At 34.4% G+C, this 20,690-nt stretch overlaps 1 protein-coding gene and 1 pseudogene across 1 annotated transcript in view; both read right to left on the minus strand.

Annotated features, from left to right (window-relative positions):
- LOC107600304 (retinoid isomerohydrolase) overlaps nt 1-5,104 on the minus strand; it is an 11,075-nt gene extending 5,971 nt beyond the window's left edge. Inside the window, exons 1-5 of the mRNA XM_016292174.1 lie at nt 5,057-5,104; nt 4,792-4,873; nt 3,910-4,061; nt 2,528-2,635; nt 2,301-2,442 (exon numbers count right to left, since the gene is read on the minus strand). Of these exons, the coding sequence (XP_016147660.1) occupies nt 2,301-2,442; nt 2,528-2,635; nt 3,910-4,061; nt 4,792-4,873; nt 5,057-5,067 (495 nt within the window). The 5' untranslated portion in view covers nt 5,068-5,104. The remainder of the gene's footprint in view (nt 1-2,300; nt 2,443-2,527; nt 2,636-3,909; nt 4,062-4,791; nt 4,874-5,056) is intronic.
- A 3,477-nt stretch (nt 5,105-8,581) lies between these two features.
- Nucleotides 8,582-20,456, minus strand: LOC107600324 (glycosylphosphatidylinositol anchor attachment 1 protein-like; annotated as a pseudogene).
- Nucleotides 20,457-20,690: the final 234 nt, after the last annotated feature.

Here is a 20,690-nt window from a genome sequence, read left to right on the forward strand (position 1 = left end):
GAGCACACCTCGCTTTACAGCTTTGTAAAAATCTACGCGTTTCAGAAAGGCGGGGCATAGAGGAGAAACAATAATGTACAGTATGTGGAAAATAATGTGTTTTTTTACCTTAAACCGTATAAACACATTTCATTACAGCAAATACACAAAATAATGTTCTTTTTAGCAGCATCATATGACCCCTTTAAATCAATGCACAGTAAGTCTTTGTCTTACCTTTTTCAAGGTTTCCAAGGTTTCCACATTGACTTTAGTGATAAAATTAGTCTCCGTGACGGCATAAAAATCCTCTCCAATAGGGTAAACATTTACCAGGCAGTTGTCGGTCACCTCAACGCCTTTGAAATACGTAAAGAACCTGCCAAAAGTGACAAAATGTGAAAATGCTGATGCACCAAAGCATTATGCCCTGCATGCTGAATTACAGCAATTAATAATCAAACCTGGAGAAGATGTTCTTGCAGGGATCTGGATAAGCACAGGTTCCAAACTCAGTAATTACAACACGTTTCTCTGTCATAGCACGAACATAAGCATCTGTTTTGACAAACCTGTGAGAAAAAATGCCAAGGATAACGGTTATTAATTCAACTTAAAACTGAAACGAAAACAAAAAAAAAAGCTAATTAATTTCAGCTAGTTGCCAAAGCAACATATTCATTTTAACTGAGTTTAAGTTGATATACTAAATTAACAAAAATTTAAATGAAATTAATTAAAACCATAAAATAAAATCAAACCTACAAAAAATAAAACTTGTGAATAAAACAAAAAAATTGAAATAAAAATATAAAAGAAAAAAAAGAAAAAAGAAATGCACAACAAATTAACAAACTCTTACTAAAATTAAAAGGAAAAATAAACAAAAACTGATTCAAAATATGAATTAAAACTTTATTTATTTTTATATTAATACGTTTTATATTAGTTTCTTTTAAAGAGTTAACTGGAGTAGGAAACGGCACAATAACGTAAATATTATTTGATTATTAAACTAAAATTGAAATGGAAAAACAACAACAACAAAATAAAAACAGATTCAAAATATTTATAAAAACTATAATAGTATTTTGATACCAAAATAACACTGATGAGTTTTATATTATTTTCTTTTAAAGATTTAACTGGAGCAGGAAACAACACAATAACGTGAAGATTATTTGACGTACTTGCGGAAATACGTGACCTGTCCATTGCTGAAATCAAACTTGTGCATGAGGGCCTGGCCATCGAAAAGATGGTAGAAGGGCTCCGATCCGGCCTCAAACAAACCGGGGCCCAGTCGGAGCAGACTGCCTTTAATAAACGAGGGGATGCGGCCGACAAACAACGCACATTACACACAAGTGTTTTTGTGTCGTCTTGATAAACCATACACAGGAAATTATGATATATTGAGGTTAAATTCAAGCCGTTTCCAGACTCTGATCCCAAAATGTATATCTGTGACCCTGGAGCACAAAAGCAGTGTTAAGTCGCTGGGGTATATTTGTAGCAATAGCCAAAAAAATGGGTCAAAATTACAGATTTTTATTTTATGCCAAAAATCATTAGGATATTAAGTAAAGATCATGTTCCATGAATATATTTTGTAGATTTCCTACCGTAAATATATCAAAACATAATTTTTGATTAGTAATATGCATTGCTAAGAACTTAATTTGAACAACTTTAAAGATGATTTTCTCAATATTTAGATTTTTTTGCACCCTCAGATTCCAGATTTTCAAATAGTTGTATCACAGCCTAATATTGTCTGATCCTAACAAACCACACATCAATGGAAAGCTTATTTATTCAGCTTTCAGCTGTATAAATCTAAATTTCACAAAAATTACCCTTATGACTGGTTTTGTGTTATGTTAATTTGGGAAAAACCGCTTGGTTTTTGTCAGGTCAAACAAGCACATCGTCTTTTCCTCCTAAAGCATTTTTTATGGAAGGAATTTGAGTGGTTGATATTAAGATACATTTACATTTTCCAGAATATTTTCAGTCAATAAATATGCCAAAAAGGCGTAACATTTCCGTCACACACTTGAGGTATTCGGACAATCACAACACACTAGATAGCTGGCCAATCAGAGCACACCTCGCTTTACAGCTTTGTAAAAATCTACGCGTTTCAGAAAGGCGGGGCATAGAGGAGAAACAATAATGTACAGTATGTGGAAAATAATGTGTTTTTTTACCTTAAACCGTATAAACACATTTCATTACAGCAAATACACAAAATAATGTTCTTTTTAGCAGCATCATATGACCCCTTTAAATCAATGCACAGTAAGTCTTTGTCTTACCTTTTTCAAGGTTTCCAAGGTTTCCACATTGACTTTAGTGATAAAATTAGTCTCCGTGACAGCATAAAAATCCTCTCCAATAGGGTAAACATTTACCAGGCAGTTGTCGGTCACCTCAACGCCTTTGAAATACGTAAAGAACCTGCCAAAAGTGACAAAATGTGAAAATGCTGATGCACCAAAGCATTATGCCCTGCATGCTGAATTACAGCAATTAATAATCAAACCTGGAGAAGATGTTCTTGCAGGGATCTGGATAAGCACAGGTTCCAAACTCAGTAATTACAACACGTTTCTCTGTCATAGCACGAACGTAAGCATCTGTTTTGACAAACCTGTGAGAAAAAATGCCAAGGATAACGGTTATTAATTCAACTTAAAACTGAAACAAAAACTATAACAAAAAAAAAAAAAAAGAAAAAAAAAAAGCTAATTAATTTCAGCTAGTTGCCAAAGCAACATATTCATTTTAACTGAGTTTAAGTTGATATACTAAATTAACTAAAATTTAAATGAAATTAATTAAAACCATAAAATAAAATCAAACCTACAAAAAATAAAACTTGTGAATAAAACAAAAAAATAGAAATAAAAATATAAAAGAAAAAAAAGAAAAAAGAAATGCACAACAAATTAACAAACTCTTACTAAAATTAAAAGGAAAAATAAACAAAAACTGATTCAAAATATGAATTAAAACTTTATTTATTTTTATATTAATACGTTTTATATTAGTTTCTTTTAAAGAGTTAACTGGAGTAGGAAACGGCACAATAACGTAAATATTATTTGATTATTAAACTAAAATTGAAATGGAAAAACAACAACAACAAAATAAAAACAGATTCAAAATATTTATAAAAACTATAATAGTATTTTGATACCAAAATAACACTGATGAGTTTTATATTATTTTCTTTTAAAGATTTAACTGGAGCAGGAAACAACACAATAACGTGAAGATTATTTATAAGCATCTGTTTTGACAAACCTGTGAGAAAAAATGCCAAGGATAACGGTTATTAATTCAACTTAAAACTGAAACGAAAACAAAAAAAAAAGCTAATTAATTTCAGCTAGTTGCCAAAGCAACATATTCATTTTAACTGAGTTTAAGTTGATATACTAAATTAACAAAAATTTAAATGAAATTAATTAAAACCATAAAATAAAATCAAACCTACAAAAAATAAAACTTGTGAATAAAACAAAAAAATTGAAATAAAAATATAAAAGAAAAAAAAGAAAAAAGAAATGCACAACAAATTAACAAACTCTTACTAAAATTAAAAGGAAAAATAAACAAAAACTGATTCAAAATATGAATTAAAACTTTATTTATTTTAATATTAATACGTTTTATATTAGTTTCTTTTAAAGAGTTAACTGGAGTAGGAAACGGCACAATAACGTAAATATTATTTGATTATTAAACTAAAATTGAAATGGAAAAACAACAACAACAAAATAAAAACAGATTCAAAATATTTATAAAAACTATAATAGTATTTTGATACCAAAATAACACTGATGAGTTTTATATTATTTTCTTTTAAAGATTTAACTGGAGCAGGAAACAACACAATAACGTGAAGATTATTTGACGTACTTGCGGAAATACGTGACCTGTCCATTGCTGAAATCAAACTTGTGCATGAGGGCCTGGCCATCGAAAAGATGGTAGAAGGGCTCCGATCCGGCCTCAAACAAACCGGGGCCCAGTCGGAGCAGACTGCCTTTAATAAACGAGGGGATGCGGCCGACAAACAACGCACATTACACACAAGTGTTTTTGTGTCGTCTTGATAAACCATACACAGGAAATTATGATATATTGAGGTTAAATTCAAGCCGTTTCCAGACTCTGATCCCAAAATGTATATCTGTGACCCTGGAGCACAAAAGCAGTGTTAAGTCGCTGGGGTATATTTGTAGCAATAGCCAAAAAAATGGGTCAAAATTACAGATTTTTATTTTATGCCAAAAATCATTAGGATATTAAGTAAAGATCATGTTCCATGAATATATTTTGTAGATTTCCTACCGTAAATATATCAAAACATAATTTTTGATTAGTAATATGCATTGCTAAGAACTTAATTTGAACAACTTTAAAGATGATTTTCTCAATATTTAGATTTTTTTGCACCCTCAGATTCCAGATTTTCAAATAGTTGTATCACAGCCTAATATTGTCTGATCCTAACAAACCACACATCAATGGAAAGCTTATTTATTCAGCTTTCAGCTGTATAAATCTAAATTTCACAAAAATTACCCTTATGACTGGTTTTGTGTTATGTTAATTTGGGAAAAACCGCTTGGTTTTTGTCAGGTCAAACAAGCACATCGTCTTTTCCTCCTAAAGCATTTTTTATGGAAGGAATTTGAGTGGTTGATATTAAGATACATTTACATTTTCCACTTTTTCCCCCAGAATATTTTCAGTCAATAAATATGCCAAAAATTCATGAAAACAGAGGAAAATACCAGTGACGGTTGCTGGAAGAGGTTCGTTTAGCTCCTCCACAGTCTCAAAGATTTTCTTATAGCCTCCAGCAGGGTGCTCAAAACTGAAAAGTGAGGGAATAAGTCTTATTAACAGTATGTGCACTTACATGTACTTACAGTGTACCTACAAGATAACTACAACATCACTGCAGACATGCTCCCAATGACTTAAACAGCATAAATCCAAAACATAAGCATTATAAAGCTTGTGTTATACAGGAAAGAATAAAAAGAAGGTCGCTTACCGGCTAACCATGATAGCGTCTGTGACTCGGCTTGTTCTTGTCGGTTTGTCAGCAGAGCCCTGAGTTTATGGGTTTTATACTCTGACTTTGACCGCTGTTGCAGCCAATGGCAGCATTTACTAAACAACGAGCCCATTGTACAAGAGCCTGAGCTGCCTTTACAATAGCCATTCCTTCAAACAGGATTTGAGATTTTCACGCAGCTGAAAACTGTGATGCAATCAGGTGTACGAAATGTGATTGTACAATGCAAGAAACAGAAATGAGTTGAAATCAGCTGACAAAACACCCAACAAAGACTTTATTCAGCTAATAATAACATATGCAGCAGTTTTCATAATAATGCACATGAGGTTTAGAATATTTCCACATGGGTTTTAAATCTTTCAGGAGAATATAAAATAAAAAAAATTAAAATTATTATAATTTCTTTTTTTTAAATGGATTGCATGACAGAAGTCAGTATGTTCTTTTTCTAGATTTAACAGTGTGAAATCTGTCAGTGGCAGGCAAATTGAACGGCCTAACAAAATATATCAAACAAACCACTGATTGGTGTTTTGTCTCCAAATACCCTTTGATGAAGAGATGCTGTGCAATCCAGCTATATTATGGCAGGACAAACAGCACAGTGTTAGGCCAGTGGCAAAACAAGACAAACGATGAATTCACCGAGCCACAATAAATCAGTCTAGCAGCCAAAACCAATGCTTTAAACATGGTGACTGTATAAAAAGTGTGGGAGCTCTCAGTCTTCATGTCATCTGACAGCTGATTGCAATAAAAATGTGAATTTTTAAAAATTAAAATTTCCAAACAAGTCTTTCAAGTGCAAGTTTTCTTCTCTCTTAGAATGAGAAAAAAAGACTTGTATACTTATGCAATAATTCTATTTTTATGCCTATTTTAAGCCAGCGCTGCTCGTTTTCTTCTTGTATGTTTTGTAACTTCTGAGGTCACAAGCATGACGGGTTTTGTTGCTGAGGCACAAACGAAGGGCTTTCCGTTTTTTACATTCCTGAACAGATTTGTGAACAGATTAACTGACAAGCACGTTCGTTTTAGCAACACAGCCAAATTAAACAAGCATAGCCTTGCCAAAAAAGCACTGAATTTATATAAATGTTTTATTCTGCATGAGTACCTCTCATAACTTTGAGTTTAGGGAGATTGTACAAAAACGTAACATTCAACAAAAGAAAAAAATAATGCAGCCTATTATAAACTATGGTGTCTAGCAAATCCATATCTATAAAAATGCTTATTTATTTATTGCTTTGCTTGCTCGCAATTACACTGGCTTCTCATACTTGAGATTAACCCAGTGGCAGTCTTTTTATCTTGAGTTTTCTTTCTGCATGTTTAACATTGTTCATTAATTGAAAAACAACAGTATGGGAGAAGTGTGCATGATTTTTTTAATAACTGCTTTGATGATTTGTGGAAATGTCAACACTTACAGGCAAGGCAAGTTTATTTATACACAATGGTAATTCAAAGCGCTTTACATAAAAGGAAGTAAAACAATAAAAAAAAATCAACAATAAAACAAGGAATTTAAAAATTGATTTAAAATGAATTTAAAACAGTTAAAAATAGAAAATGATTATATATAAAATACAGTGCAATGAGTTCGGACATAGCACAGTGCTCATTCAGTAAATGCACAGCTAAACAGACGAGTTTTGAGTCTGGATTTAAATGTGGTTAATGTTTAAGCACATCTGATCTCTTCTGGAAGCTGGTTCCAGCTGCATAATAGCTGAAAGCTAGTTTTACAGCAAGATTATCATCCCATCATGTCATTATTATCATCTTAAAGTAAGGCACACATGTACCGTGCATCTAAACTTACAAGGAATTTACATTTCATCAGTGATTGTTTGAATATGCATGAGTGTTTAAAACGTTTCATGCCACGGGAGGCTGTTTCTGTGGCTTAATCTGAGCTCTTGTATTTACACGTGATTAGAATGATCTTCAGGATCACCTGCTACTATTCAAGCAGAGCGTGTGAACTTGAGGCTCGTGTTCTCTCTGCACGTGCAGTGCTTTCTCTGGTTGGAGTGGCACGTGAGGGCTTGTGCTGAAGTCCAGAAGCTCCCTATGTGTAAGCCTCTTTTGCCTTGTATATGTTTCTGTCTGCTGAGTTAGACTGGTGCATGTGATTGATTTGGTGCCTAGTGCTACCAAACATTACATTTGTGTGAACGTTGCTCATCACTGCTTCTGCTTGTCAGCTCTGCTGCATGGCGTTTTGGACGACAGCAGTTCAGCCGTGCATTTGAGACACTTCGGACTCCGAGTCAGGCAGCGTGCAGACTGGTGCATGCAGTTTGCATGATAGGTTGCTTTTGACTAACTGTACTTGTCAGCTTCGATGCATGCTTTGGGACCATGAATTTGAACTCTGATGAGTTTGGCAGCGGGCAGATGGCGCTTGCAATTCATTTGGTGCTTTGATCACTAAAGCAGTCTTAAGTCGCTGGGGTATATTTGTAGCAATAGCCAACCATACATTGTATGGCTCAAAATTATCGATTTTCCTTTTATGCCAAAAATCATTAGGATATTAAGTAAAGATCATGTTTTAAGATATTTTGTAAATTTCCTACCGTAAACATATCAAAACTTAATTTTTGATTAGTAATATCCATTGCTAAGAACTTCATTTGGACAACTTTAAAGATGATTTTCTCAATATTTTGATTTTTTTGCACCCTCAGATTCCAGATTTTCAAATAGTTGTATCTCAGCCAAATATTGTCCTATCCTAACAAACCATACATCAATGGAAAGCTTATTTATTCAGATCATATCACGCAACAGGTCATATTTTCAAAGAAATTACAGATAGACCACAATATACAATAATATAATATTAAATTTGTATGTTATTAATTTATTTTGTATTACTACTCAAACTGCTGTTTTATTAGGCTTATTAAAATTGTATTAATATTATTCATTTATTAACACTTGAGATACGGGAAGGCTTTCTATAAATGCACAAAAATAAGCATAATTTTATGTTATTTTAATTACATTTAATAATCAAAGACCTACGTGCATAACTCATCAGAGCATGTAAATCCAGTGTTGCCTGAAACAAATTAAATTAAATTTGATATAATGCATTGAAGAAAATAAGTCTTGGAAACTCTTTAAGGTTGAGTTATCGTCTTGTTTCTGTCTTTTGTAATGTGCACAGAGAATTAAATTGCATTTTGAATTTATTTGAATTAACAAACAAATAGGGATGCACGATATATCGGCCACCATATCGGTATCGGCCCATATCGGCTCATTTTTTCTGTTATCGGTATCGGCCTGATAAGAAAATTTGGCCGATATCTTAAAGCCGATAAATAATGCATTATTTCCTTCAGAGACACTTCAGATGCGCGCTGTTCGTTTGCAGCCTTTTGTGCAATTGTACATTGTAATATTGTGTTTATTTGATGTATATCTGATTTATCTCATATAGAATGCGTTTGGTTAAGTTAAAAAGAGCGCTTCACAATCCTTTTGTACAATTTTCAGTATCAAACCATATTAAATATAAGCTTCCAGTCCCCCAGAGTTCAAAATGCCAGACTATGCAAAGACTTTTCCATTATAAGGTAAAAAATGAACTATTATGTCCACACATCTGGTAACAATATTGAATTTCTTGCATTGAATTAATGCAAATTTAATGCAATTGGAACATTTGCACTTTCTTATAATAATTCCTAATTTCTGTCCTACATAGGTCTTCATGCAAACCCCTTCCCCAAAACTGAAACACTGAATACTTCGACCAAAGTACTCTTACCGTTGAAGCCACACCATTAAATCCTCTTTATCTGGCCTGACATCCTCCTAGACCTTCCTTCTGCCAATCCCTAACGGCAGATAATGCCCACAGACGGACAATAACTCTTCATGATTGGCACAAAGTGGGATTCATTTTAAAAACAGCTCCATCTGAGAACGGTTAATTCCAGAACAGAATGTTCCAGAATATTAGCCAGCAGGGATAAATGAAAAGGGCTAAGAGTGGATATACGAGTGAGCGATGAGCTCCTGGTAGATGAAGACGCAGTAGAGGATGGTGAAGGCAGGACTGAGCAGCACCATGGCCAGAGCGCTCAGAGCTCTAACAGAGAGACCAAAACATGATTAGAGGCTAATATAAATATGAGACCACAGACACAATTTCACACTGTGATATCACTGACCGCAAACCCATGTAGCAATCAAATCAACACATAACGTGAATACTGCAGGCAGACTGTGTGTGATACAAACACTGTGTGTTCATATGAGTCACTGTACTCAAAGTGTTTTTATTAAATACACAATCGATAACACGTCGTCCTATAGTAATGGCACTGAGACGGCTTCTTACAAATGCTCAATCCTTAACCTGTTAACCGTCAACCCCTTTTTTGAACATTTGAATGCTCTGAAAAAACAGACCTTAGGTTGGTCTCTTTTTTTAAAAGCCATGCTGAAGTTAAAGCATTAAAAAAAAAAAAAAAAAAAAAAATTTTTTATAGAAGTTTAAATTTATTGTAAAGAATTTACTGTACTAAACATTTTTTTATTTTATATACAATACATTTGACTAAATATTTTGTAATCTAAAAGTGCTATTAAATCAAAGCCATACGTCTACGCAAGCTATGTTCAAAATTTGAAGTCATCACAAAAATGTAGTTTCCTGTGAGATTTTGTTTAGGCACTGTACCAAAAAAACGTATGCATTCTTCTGTCACAAATCAATCAGTTTCTGTCACAATGTCACTGTTATCAAAAAACAATCACCAAATATGGAACCTTGAGTGAACAGTGCATTATAGTATCATTCCAAACAGGCACAAAATCACTTTGACCTTAACTGTTCCCTCCTGGTGACCTGCCTAACTCGATCCAAGTAGCCGAGTCCTGAGCCATATTCAAGAAATGGCTAAAGACACATCTCTTCCATCTTCATCTGACCCTCTAACTCTAGCACTCTCTATTCTATTTCTATTCTGACTACTTGTTTTCTTTTTTATTAAAAAAATGACCCTCTAACACTAGCGTTCTCTATTCTTTTGACTTTTCTTTTTATTTATCATAAAACAATTCTGAAATGGTTTTCAGAGTACGAAATTTGAGTTTTTAAGATTTGAGTTTTTAAAAGAGCGCCAAGCGTCCTGCTTTCAGTATACAACACTATAAAATCAAAGCCATATGTCTACCCAATAGTGATGCGCGGATGGCGGTTATATCCGCGGGCGCTGCAGATAATCCGCGGATCGGGTGGGTCGGGTAATTATTAGCTCGTACATCACACGCAGATCGCGCACACTGAATCATTCAGCACGGAAATGTGATTTCTCAATAAAATAGCTTTGAAACTGAAAAGTTCAAGCCTATATTTCTTAATAACTAAATCCCACAGCTTCACTACTAGTAGAGAGATGCTGCCAGGTAGAATTAATTCACACACGCAATCGCTCTCACTAATGCATTCATATGAATATAATGTTTACTGTGCTACATTATCTGTGTCTGATTTAGAACGAGCAGAAATCTGTGAGAAACAATGACCAAAAGACAAAAGAACTGTTCAAAATTAGCTGTTATAGGACAGCTATGTGCTATTTACTTATTTGTTCATTAATGACGTCATCAGCGACTAGTTGACTTCGACTCGACTTTCATCACATAAAAGTCAACTTTAAAAAAAATCAGAAGTCGTTCAACTCCTAATAAAAATAAACACAATTAACCCTTAAGTTATCTTTTTACTGAAAATACTTGTTAATGTTACTACATTGGATTAAAACGTACTTGCTTTGCTCACACAGGGTATAATTTGATCATGTTTGTACTTTACACAATTGGCACAGTTTTTGTTTTGTAACCGACTGACTGTAGGCCTCACTGATCTGAACCTATGCACCTTAATTTTTGAGTACGAAAACATTATTTGTGGCTAATTTTTGGCAATGTTCACTCAAAACCTGAGGTGCATCAGCTCAAATCAATGAGGTCTACGTGCTCACCGAAAGAAAACAACAAGTTGATGAAAAGATTGAATCTAAGACTTAGTGATAATATAGCATAATGAGAGGTGCAAAGTATTTTCAGCGCAGCACAAGGGTTAGAGTCAGCAAGCATCAATTCTACTTCCTTAACGTAACATTTTACAGTGGGGCAGAAGGAGAAAAAATAGACAGGGCAGAGTTTTCCTCATCGGACGGGAACTGACAGGATCATGATAAGTGTGCATTTCAAAAAGACCTCAATTTGATTTTGCAGTTGGTTTCCCGTTAACTCTATCATTTGCTATTAATGCCATAACCTTAATTGCATGAACATTAACAGGAATTAATTTACCGTTTTAGCTCTTGGCAACATTTCAGAAGCGCAGCATATGTAATATGTACAAATGATGTAATGCAGACCAAGATGCAGATGCTTTCATGCAATTTTACTCGATAACAGACATCCTGAAAGAGAATCAGGTGTAGTTTTACTTAAAGCAACTTAAAGCGTGCAACAACTTATCCCACTCTCCCGTTTAAAATATTTAGCAAATAACATCAAATATTCATTTCTTCAGGTGTAAAAATACTTGCGTTTACATAACATGAGACTCACTTGCTCTGCTTCGGTAACTCCATCCACTGCTGCCAGAGCTGGTGCTCCCAGATGAACCCAGAGATCCAGCGCCTGCAGCCAAATTAAGGGTTCTAATGATTAAACAAGTAATTTTGTAAGACTTTTTAATTTTAACTCAATAATTTTAATGATACGGAATTTAAAAAACAAGCCAATTAAAAATAACCACACTTTTACTTTAAGTAACACAATAATATTGGACAGAATTTATATTAATATTAGTAACACTTTACAATAAGCTTCATTAGTTAACTACGTTATTTAACATGAGCTAAGAATAAACACTACTTCTTCAGCATTTACTAATGCATTATTAAAATCAACAGTTGTGCTTGTTAACCGTTAATGCGCTCTGAATTAACAGTGAACGACTGTATTCTCATTAACTTAAGAAAGATGAATAAATACTGTAATAATTGTATTGTTCATTCATGTTAGTTAATACATTAATGAACATTAACTAATGTGACCTTATTGTAAAGTGTTACCTTAATATTAAATATCAATATATTATTTTTATTCAGTTCCATGCAACAGAATCAGATATAAATTTGTTTGAACTAATTATCCAAATAGTGTATAATCCTACAAAGCTGTTATTATCAGAGCATGTGAGCAGAGCAGAGTGTTATTTTACCAGCGTTATTAAATAGCCAGCCATACATATATTTTTATACATATATTTTCGGCTGCTATTTTCTGTTTATGGCCACCGAAAATTTGGTGCATCCCTAAGAAATTTTCTGTTATAAATTTCCATAATTCTGATCGTTACATCAAAGCCAGCTTGTGATGACTTAAAGGGACAGTTTTTCCGAAACTGTGCGAGTTTCATTCTTCTGTTGAACACAAAAGAAGATACTTTGAAGAATGTTGTAACCAAACAGTTGACGGTAGCCATCAATGTTTTTCATACTATGGAAGGCAATGGCTACCGTCAACTGTTTGGTTACAACATTCCTCAAAATATGTTTAGTGTTCAACTCACAGTTTGGAATAAGTGGATGGTGTGTTATTATTATTATTATAATACAAAATGGGTATATTGTATGTTTATTTTAGAAAGAAACTACTGATTTGATTCGAAGTACACGCTTAGATGCTTGTGTTTGTAGTAAGCTAAATTCACTATTAAAATGTAAATAGTGTAATAAAGACAATGTAATGCAAGGTTGTTTCATTGTGTCTGACAGGCCTACCTTTCCCTGAATGGTGCACAGGGCTCCTAACTTCTGACAGAAGGCATAGAAAAGGTTGGCCAGGTCCAGGTTGGGCAGCTGACCATTACGTCCTTCTAAAATCAGGTCCAGGCTGGTAATGACAACACTGCTGAGCTCCAATGAGAGGGCAGCTTGAATTGACCCTGCGCGACCCTGCAGCAGCGAGTACTCCATTCCTGAATAAAAGCGAGAGCCGGAAACATAAACATGGACAGAACCGGCAATGTATTCTAGAAAAGCAACAGAACAAGTGCAATTACGAAATTAGGTTATTAGATCATTTTTCATTTTCTGGTTCCCCAATAAAGCAGCATGCTTTACCTGTACACACCTGTGATGTTTGTGTGGTGGTAGCCTTCCAGCCAGGCCTGCATGCCGATCAGATCATGCTCGTTCACCAAGAATATGATGTCCTTGGCCCAATAAATCTGGTCTTTACAGAAGAAATGGACAAAACTAACGCAAAGAACAACTAAAACAAAACTCGAATGTCTTGCATAACTGGAATCCTTGCATCAATCTATTGCTCTGATTTTACTTCCATCTAGCAAAGATCGACAGTATGTGTTTTGTGAACTAGTCTTATGCCGTTTACCCAATCTAAGCATCAATCCTTCTAAAATCAGGTCCAGGCTGGTAATGACAACACTGCTGAGCTCCAATGAGAGGGCAGCTTGAGTTGACCCTGCGCGACCCTGCAGCAGCGAGTACTCCATTCCTGAATAAAAGCGAGAGCCGGAAACATAAACACGGACAGAACCGGCAATGTATTCTAGAAAAGCAACAGAACAAGTGCAATTACGAAATTAGGTTATTAGATCATTTTTCATTTTCTGGTTCCCCAATAAAGCAGCATGCTTTACCTGTACACACCTGTGATGTCTGTGTGGTGGTAGCCTTCCAGCCAGGCCTGCATGCCGATCAGATCATGCTCGTTCACCAAGAATATGATGTCCTTGGCCCAATAAATCTGGTCTTTACAGAAGAAATGGACAAAACTAACGCAAAGAACAACTAAAACAAAACTCGAATGTCTTGCATAACTGGAATCCTTGCATCAATCTATTGCTCTGATTTTACTTCCATCTAGCAAAGATCGACAGTATGTGTTTTGTGAACTAGTCTTATGCCGTTTACCCAATCTAAGCATCAAGTCCTATTCTCAGGAGTGATCAAAATGATCAAAACTGTAATTTAGCATCTTCAAATCCATCCCAAATTTCAGTAGCGGGAGTGGCTACTTTTACGCCAGTGGCTATAGAGATTTTTTTAAAGAAGAAGAAGAAACATTACATTTGGCAGGGCCTCTAGCAGTTACAAACATAAAAACAAAAGACTATGTAGCCATTTGTTCATGGATATTTTACCAGATTTAGTACAGGGATATTTTTTGGTCAATACTTGCCACGAATTTTAAACATTGAATTGCCAGGATAATTAACAGTTATGGCAAAGGCATAATATTTATTAAAAAGGTTCTTGAACAAAATTGTGGACTGATTTTGACAAAAATTTGACATTTTGGACTGATTCTGCGAATTAATGTGCAAATTGGTGCTGATCAAACGCCAGGCGGTGCTTAATAAATATTGTAAAAAATAAATAAATAATAATTTAACTAAAGAAAAAAACTTCATAAGGCTTTAAACTGCTGTTTTGAAATGTAAATACATTTTTACTCTTTTATGCATTACACTAACGTGAATATTTAGTCACTGCATTTGTGGCATTACTCGCTAAATTACATAAAAACCTTAAAAATAAAATCAATGGTTAAAGTAGTCGACAAGCCAAATAACAGGCTTGTTTCCAGGACAAATCCTCAAACTCATGCCACTTTTAAAGGCACTATAGAAAACGTTTTATTAATATTATATTTAGGTCATATCTAGGAATTTTGGGGAAACAAGGAATTTTTCAAAGACGTGTAGCGTCTGCGTAGAATCACGCATGATCTTTGGGTTTTATGGCATAAGAGACCCCTTTTAGCTTTTGACATTTGCATATAAATTACAGTCCTGGTCACAGACTTCACAGTTATATGGGGGCTAAATTGCCAAATGGTTCCTCGCCGTCAAGGAGATTCTAAGCAGTCCCCCCCACTATCATCTCGCCATCTGATTTCAAACACTCTCCAAAGAGCTGTAAATGACACCGATGGGCCTGGCATCTGGGCCTGGAAATATATACTGTATGTGTGTGCTTTTATATATACATAATAAATATACACAGTACACACACACACATATTTTGGATGCGATTAATCTTTTGACTGAATCGTTTGAATATATATATATAAAAGGTCACTTTTGTTTCAGAGTTCTATTATTATATCTTTCTATTTAATTTACTCCCTGAACTGTTTCGGACACATCTATATTGTCAGTAAATAATAAAATAGTCCTGTTATTCACTGAAAAATAAAAAAATAATATAGTTATAAATAGATATAACTTGCTTAGGGAATAGAAGGAATTAGATGTAGAAAACAATTCATTTGGAAGTATAACTTTCTAAAGAAAAAAATTTAAACTTCAGGAGTACTTGCTTTTTTCTTAAAATTCTGGCAAATTTAGCCATTCTTGAAGAAAACGAATGTAAAATTGGAACGTTAAATCAGCTAGAATAATACATGCCATTTGATGCTGACTGCTAGAACAGGTTTGGAACACAAAGAAAAGCACAGGTGAGTTATTAAAGCATGCAAGTGACTTCAATCTTGCATTTTGCCTAATTGCCTGCATATATAAAACTGCTTTATGCATATGCAAAAGCATTCCAAAAAAAGCTTACAGCTTGGTGATTGTAAAGTGACTAATAATACAGCCAGACAGCACAGGGACTCGTCAGGGAAGGGTGAGTGAACACCTCCAGTCCTCTGAACTGCATCGCTTTAACTAACCCCTCCACCGGCATCCCACTGCAGAGACAAACCACGATCATCTCTGACTTCCTCCAGAAACTAAACCTGCTTTAACCCCTGAAGTGCCACTCCCCATTTTTGAACATAGTAACATTTAAAGTGCACTATCCAAACTTAAATTATTATAATTCATGAAAGCTTTGGAATACAGACCTAAGGTTGGACTCCTGTATAAGAAGACAATCTGCAGATTACTGCAGAAGTGGGATCATTTCAAAATATTAAAAGTATCAAAAAGTTATAGAAGTTTAAATTTACTGTAAAGAAAATGCACTGTACCAAATTTTGTTTTTATTTTATATAAAGTAAATATTTTACAAAATATTTTTGAATCCAAAAATTGATATAAAATTAAAGCCTTGTGTCTAAATAAGTTAAGTTCCAAATTTGAAGTTGATATAAAAAAATTGTTTTTGGGCGTTATACCACAAACAGCCACCGGGTGCCATCCAAACTCTGTAGAATTTTTGTTGATGCGTTTTTCTGTCACAAAGGTCTAAATTTCTGTCATTATTACGTCTATCAAAAAATACCAACCACCAAATATGGAATCTTGAGACTCGGACCTTTCCAAATATATGTATTTTGTCAAGATTATCAAAACGTTTGATTCTAAAAGACCGCAATACATTTAGTAATATGACACTTGACTCCGCCCACTAAGGGGAGGAAGACCGCCAAACAATTTTAAAGTACCATTTTCCATGGTAAGGCAATGTCCGATTTCAAAATGGTTTTCACAGGATGAATTTTGGGCTTCTAAGCTTTCAAATGATATATAACGTATGATGATTACTAAAATATTTGATAGAGAAAGAGGACAGCATATAAAGAGTGCCAAGCATCCCATAGGTGGGACGGTGACAGATAAGGGTTAAATTAGATTATTTTTTTTTTTTCATAATTTATATACTGAATGTTGCCTATTTTTATCCAGTGCTGTATGCAATCCAGACAGGTGGTTTTAATAGCACAATAACATCTGATTTAACGTGAAGAAGTGTGTATGGAAACATGCCATTTACCACAGTTCTAATGTGCTGGAAAAGCACTTGAAAAGCTTGAAAATGCATCTTGAAAATGCTTGAAAAAGTGTCTGAATTTCACTTTGGCAAAGGTGTAAGAACCCTGCAATTAGAAGGTATCTTATTGTCTCAGTGGACAGTTCTTGGCAAGAATAAGCAGAATGAGGACCAGGCTTTATGCCGCAAACAAAAAGACTGTCTGCACAGAATTTATGTCCTGCAAATAAAGACATTTGGGAATTTCTTCTATCAGGTTTTCCTGGTTTAATAACATAAGGATGTATCTCTCCCAGTGGCAAAAAATATATGGATTGATTTCAAGCTGGGCAGTGATTTGTAAAATGTTATTGGACGATGAATGTGGACTGGGGGACAGATCACACAAGAGAGAGACACAATGTCATAACGTGCTCTCTGGGTTTGACTTGCTGATAGCAACAGCTGCTGTGTTCACCGTCCCTGCCAGTGGGATATTTCCCTGCCCATCGCCGATCGCTCCCTCCAGCGTGGGTGGTTATATCTTTCTGGGACTAAAGCTTAATTGAGAATAATGAATGCTTATTTTTTTACAGAGGGCAATGCGACCACTGTCCTGTCAGGATGATGTAGTGCCACCCATGTATATTCATCAGACATTCACCAGCAAGGGATTTGAAACTTGTAGGTACAATCAGTGCAGGTGATGGACTAATTATCCTGGTGTGCCTGTACAGAGGACTCGCAGATGATAATGTAAATATAATTAGATATGCTACTGGTTAAAGTCAACATGAAATGGCATTTGCATTGCATAAAACTTATGTAATGTTGTTTTTCAGAGTGAAACAGGATATTCAGTCAGGGAAAAAAATAAAGTGGGCGTTACCTACCAGAATGTATTTTGTGATGTCAGCCAAAAAGGAAAGCTGTTTTAGAGGAGCAAGTTATTATGTAGAGGATTGTTGTTTTTTTATTTGAGATAAAGTGCACTAATTAATTATGCACAAAAAGACCAGGACATGTATGTGAAAAAAAGACAATACTCTTAATTTTACAGACATTTCCATGAACACAACAAAATGCAGTGCAAAATTCAAAATACAGGTAAAACTCCTGAAAAATAAATACATAAATAAAAAAAATTATTCATATTAATATAGTACATTGAGCCCATTTTTTTAAGACGTCTTTTTTACTGTCTTAAAAAAATGGGCTCAATGTACTATATTAATATGAATAATTTTTTTTATTTATGTATTTATTTTTCAGGAGTTTTACCTGTATTTTGAATTTTGCACTGCATTTTGTTGTGTTCATGGAAACATTATTACGTCTATCAAAAAATACCAACCACCAAATATGGAATCTTGAGACTCGGACCTTTCCAAATATATGTATTTTGTCAAGATTATCAAAACGTTTGATTCTAAAAGACCGCAATACATTTAGTAATATGACACTTGACTCCGCCCACTAAGGGGAGGAGACCGCTAAAAGATTTTAAAGTACCATTTCCACGGTAAAGCAATGTCCGATTTAAAAATGGTTTTCACAGATGAGGTTTTCAGCTTTCAAATGATATATAATTTATGATGATTACTAAAATATGTGATTGGGCCCATCTGTGGGCCGGTGGCACTTAAGGGGTTAATCACACAGCAGTGACTTCTGTGCTCTGCTCACCCCGCCTTTCTTTTGTGGGCATCGAACTCCTTGGCGAGGGACAGCCCATGGCGTTCTCTGACATGTACATGCGCAGTGTGAAGGGCTCAAACGCCAGGCCCATGAACCACACGATAGCCGCCAGGTAGCACACAATACTGAACGAGAGAAACGGAAAACAAATAAGGAAGAGATGTCATAGCGTGTCAGGTTCACACAAGGTTGAAGCTGGTGAAGCACCTACCATATGGGTGCGTTGAGGCGGGTCAGGAGGTTGGTCAGGGCTTTTCTGCGATTCGGGTCAGACAACAGACCCATGATGCTCTGCTTCAATCGACCTAATCAATTAAAAATGTATAATGACTTCCATTGGTCCATTTTTAAGTCTATTTCTGGATAGGCACATAACTTATGGTCTCGCCCTTATATAAAAGTAACAATAATGGTTTCACTTTATTTTGACGGCTCCTTTAATACATTGTTGACTATAAGTAACATTGCACCTACATATCTACTAACTCTCATTAGAGTATTAGTAGAGTGTTAGGTTAGGGTTACGGTTGGTACACTAGTTAGTCAGTAGATTATCCGTTGAGAGAAATTAATCCCAGTCTACTAATACTCTGATGAGAGTTAGTTGACATGTACACTGCTGTTCAAAAGTTTGGGATCAGTTTTTTTATTGAATTCTCTTCTGCTCATCAAGGCTGCATTTATTTGATCAAAAATACAGAAAAAAACTGTAATCTTGCTAAATGTTATTACAATATGAAATAATGGTTTCTATTTTAATAGCCTTTAAAATATAATTTATTTCTGTGATGCAAAGCTGAATTTCCATAATCATTACTCCAGTATAAAGCATCACATGATCTCCAGAAATCATTCTAATCGGCTGATTTATTATCAGAATTATCAACAGATGTGCTGCCAAATATTTTTTTGGAAACTGCGATACTTTCTTCAGGATTCTTTGATGAATAAAAAGTTAAAAAGAACAGCATTTATTCAAAATATAAATCTTCGCTATCACTTCTTACCAATTTAATACATCCTTGCTGAATAAAAGTTTTAATTTCTTTCAAAAAAAAGAATACTTACCGACCCCAAACTTTTGAAAGGTAGCGTATATTGTTAGAAAATATTTCTATTTTAAATAAACACTCTTCTTTTTAGCTATTTATTCCTCAAACAATCCTGAATTAAGTATCACAGGTTCCAATTTTTTTTTATAATAATTATTAAGCATCACAACAGTTTCCAGCACTGATAATAAATCAGCATATTATACTGATTTCTGAAGATCATGTGACACTGAAGACTGGAGGAATGATGCTGAAAATACAGCTGCGCATCACAGAAATACATTCGATTTTAATGTACATTAAAATAGAAAAACGTTATTTCACATCATAATAATATTTCCCAATATTAAATGTTTTCCTATATTTTTAATCAAATAAATGCAGCCTTGATGAGCATAAAATTATTATTATATTGTCAACAGAATGCTCAAAAGGGACCATCAAAATAAAGTGTTACCACAATAATTAATAATAATAAAATCTGTTTTAACATACATTAAAATGCTTACAATAAACACCAACACAAACGATAACACCCTAATCGCCTCCCACGGCAAATCAGTAAAATATACAGACATTACTAAGACTAAAATGACCAGAGTTGTAACATTATTAAGATGAATAACCTGCAGATTCTGTATGATTTATTCAGCGTTCCGGATGAGACACTAGCTCTGCATCCCCTGCGATGAACAAAATACATTTTAAGAGCTTTTAAAACAATCACGGAATTCGTGATAACATTCGGATAAACTAAAGAACATAAACGTCTCGGTATACCGCGAACTCACCTTGAGATAGCAAACGTTAAAATACCGTTTCACTTGCAGCTGCACTACATTCATTCCTGTGAGCGACCCAAGAGTTGTATTTTTTAATGCTCTTAAAAATTACAATTATGCATAAAAGAGGAAATGTGAATGACAAAGATCTGTTCTTTACAAAATGATTCACAAATGAATTTATTTATATACAACTTAGCCACATATGTGTCGACTTGATATTCATTACATTAGTAGTAATAAGAGTATTCATGCATACATTTATTTCTATGTTTATACATTTATGTACTTACTCTTT

This window comes from Sinocyclocheilus grahami, unplaced genomic scaffold (assembly GCF_001515645.1).
Source record: "Sinocyclocheilus grahami isolate Dianchi unplaced genomic scaffold, SAMN03320097.WGS_v1.1 scaffold281.1, whole genome shotgun sequence".
In the NCBI taxonomy this organism is placed as follows: Eukaryota; Metazoa; Chordata; class Actinopteri; order Cypriniformes; family Cyprinidae; genus Sinocyclocheilus; species Sinocyclocheilus grahami.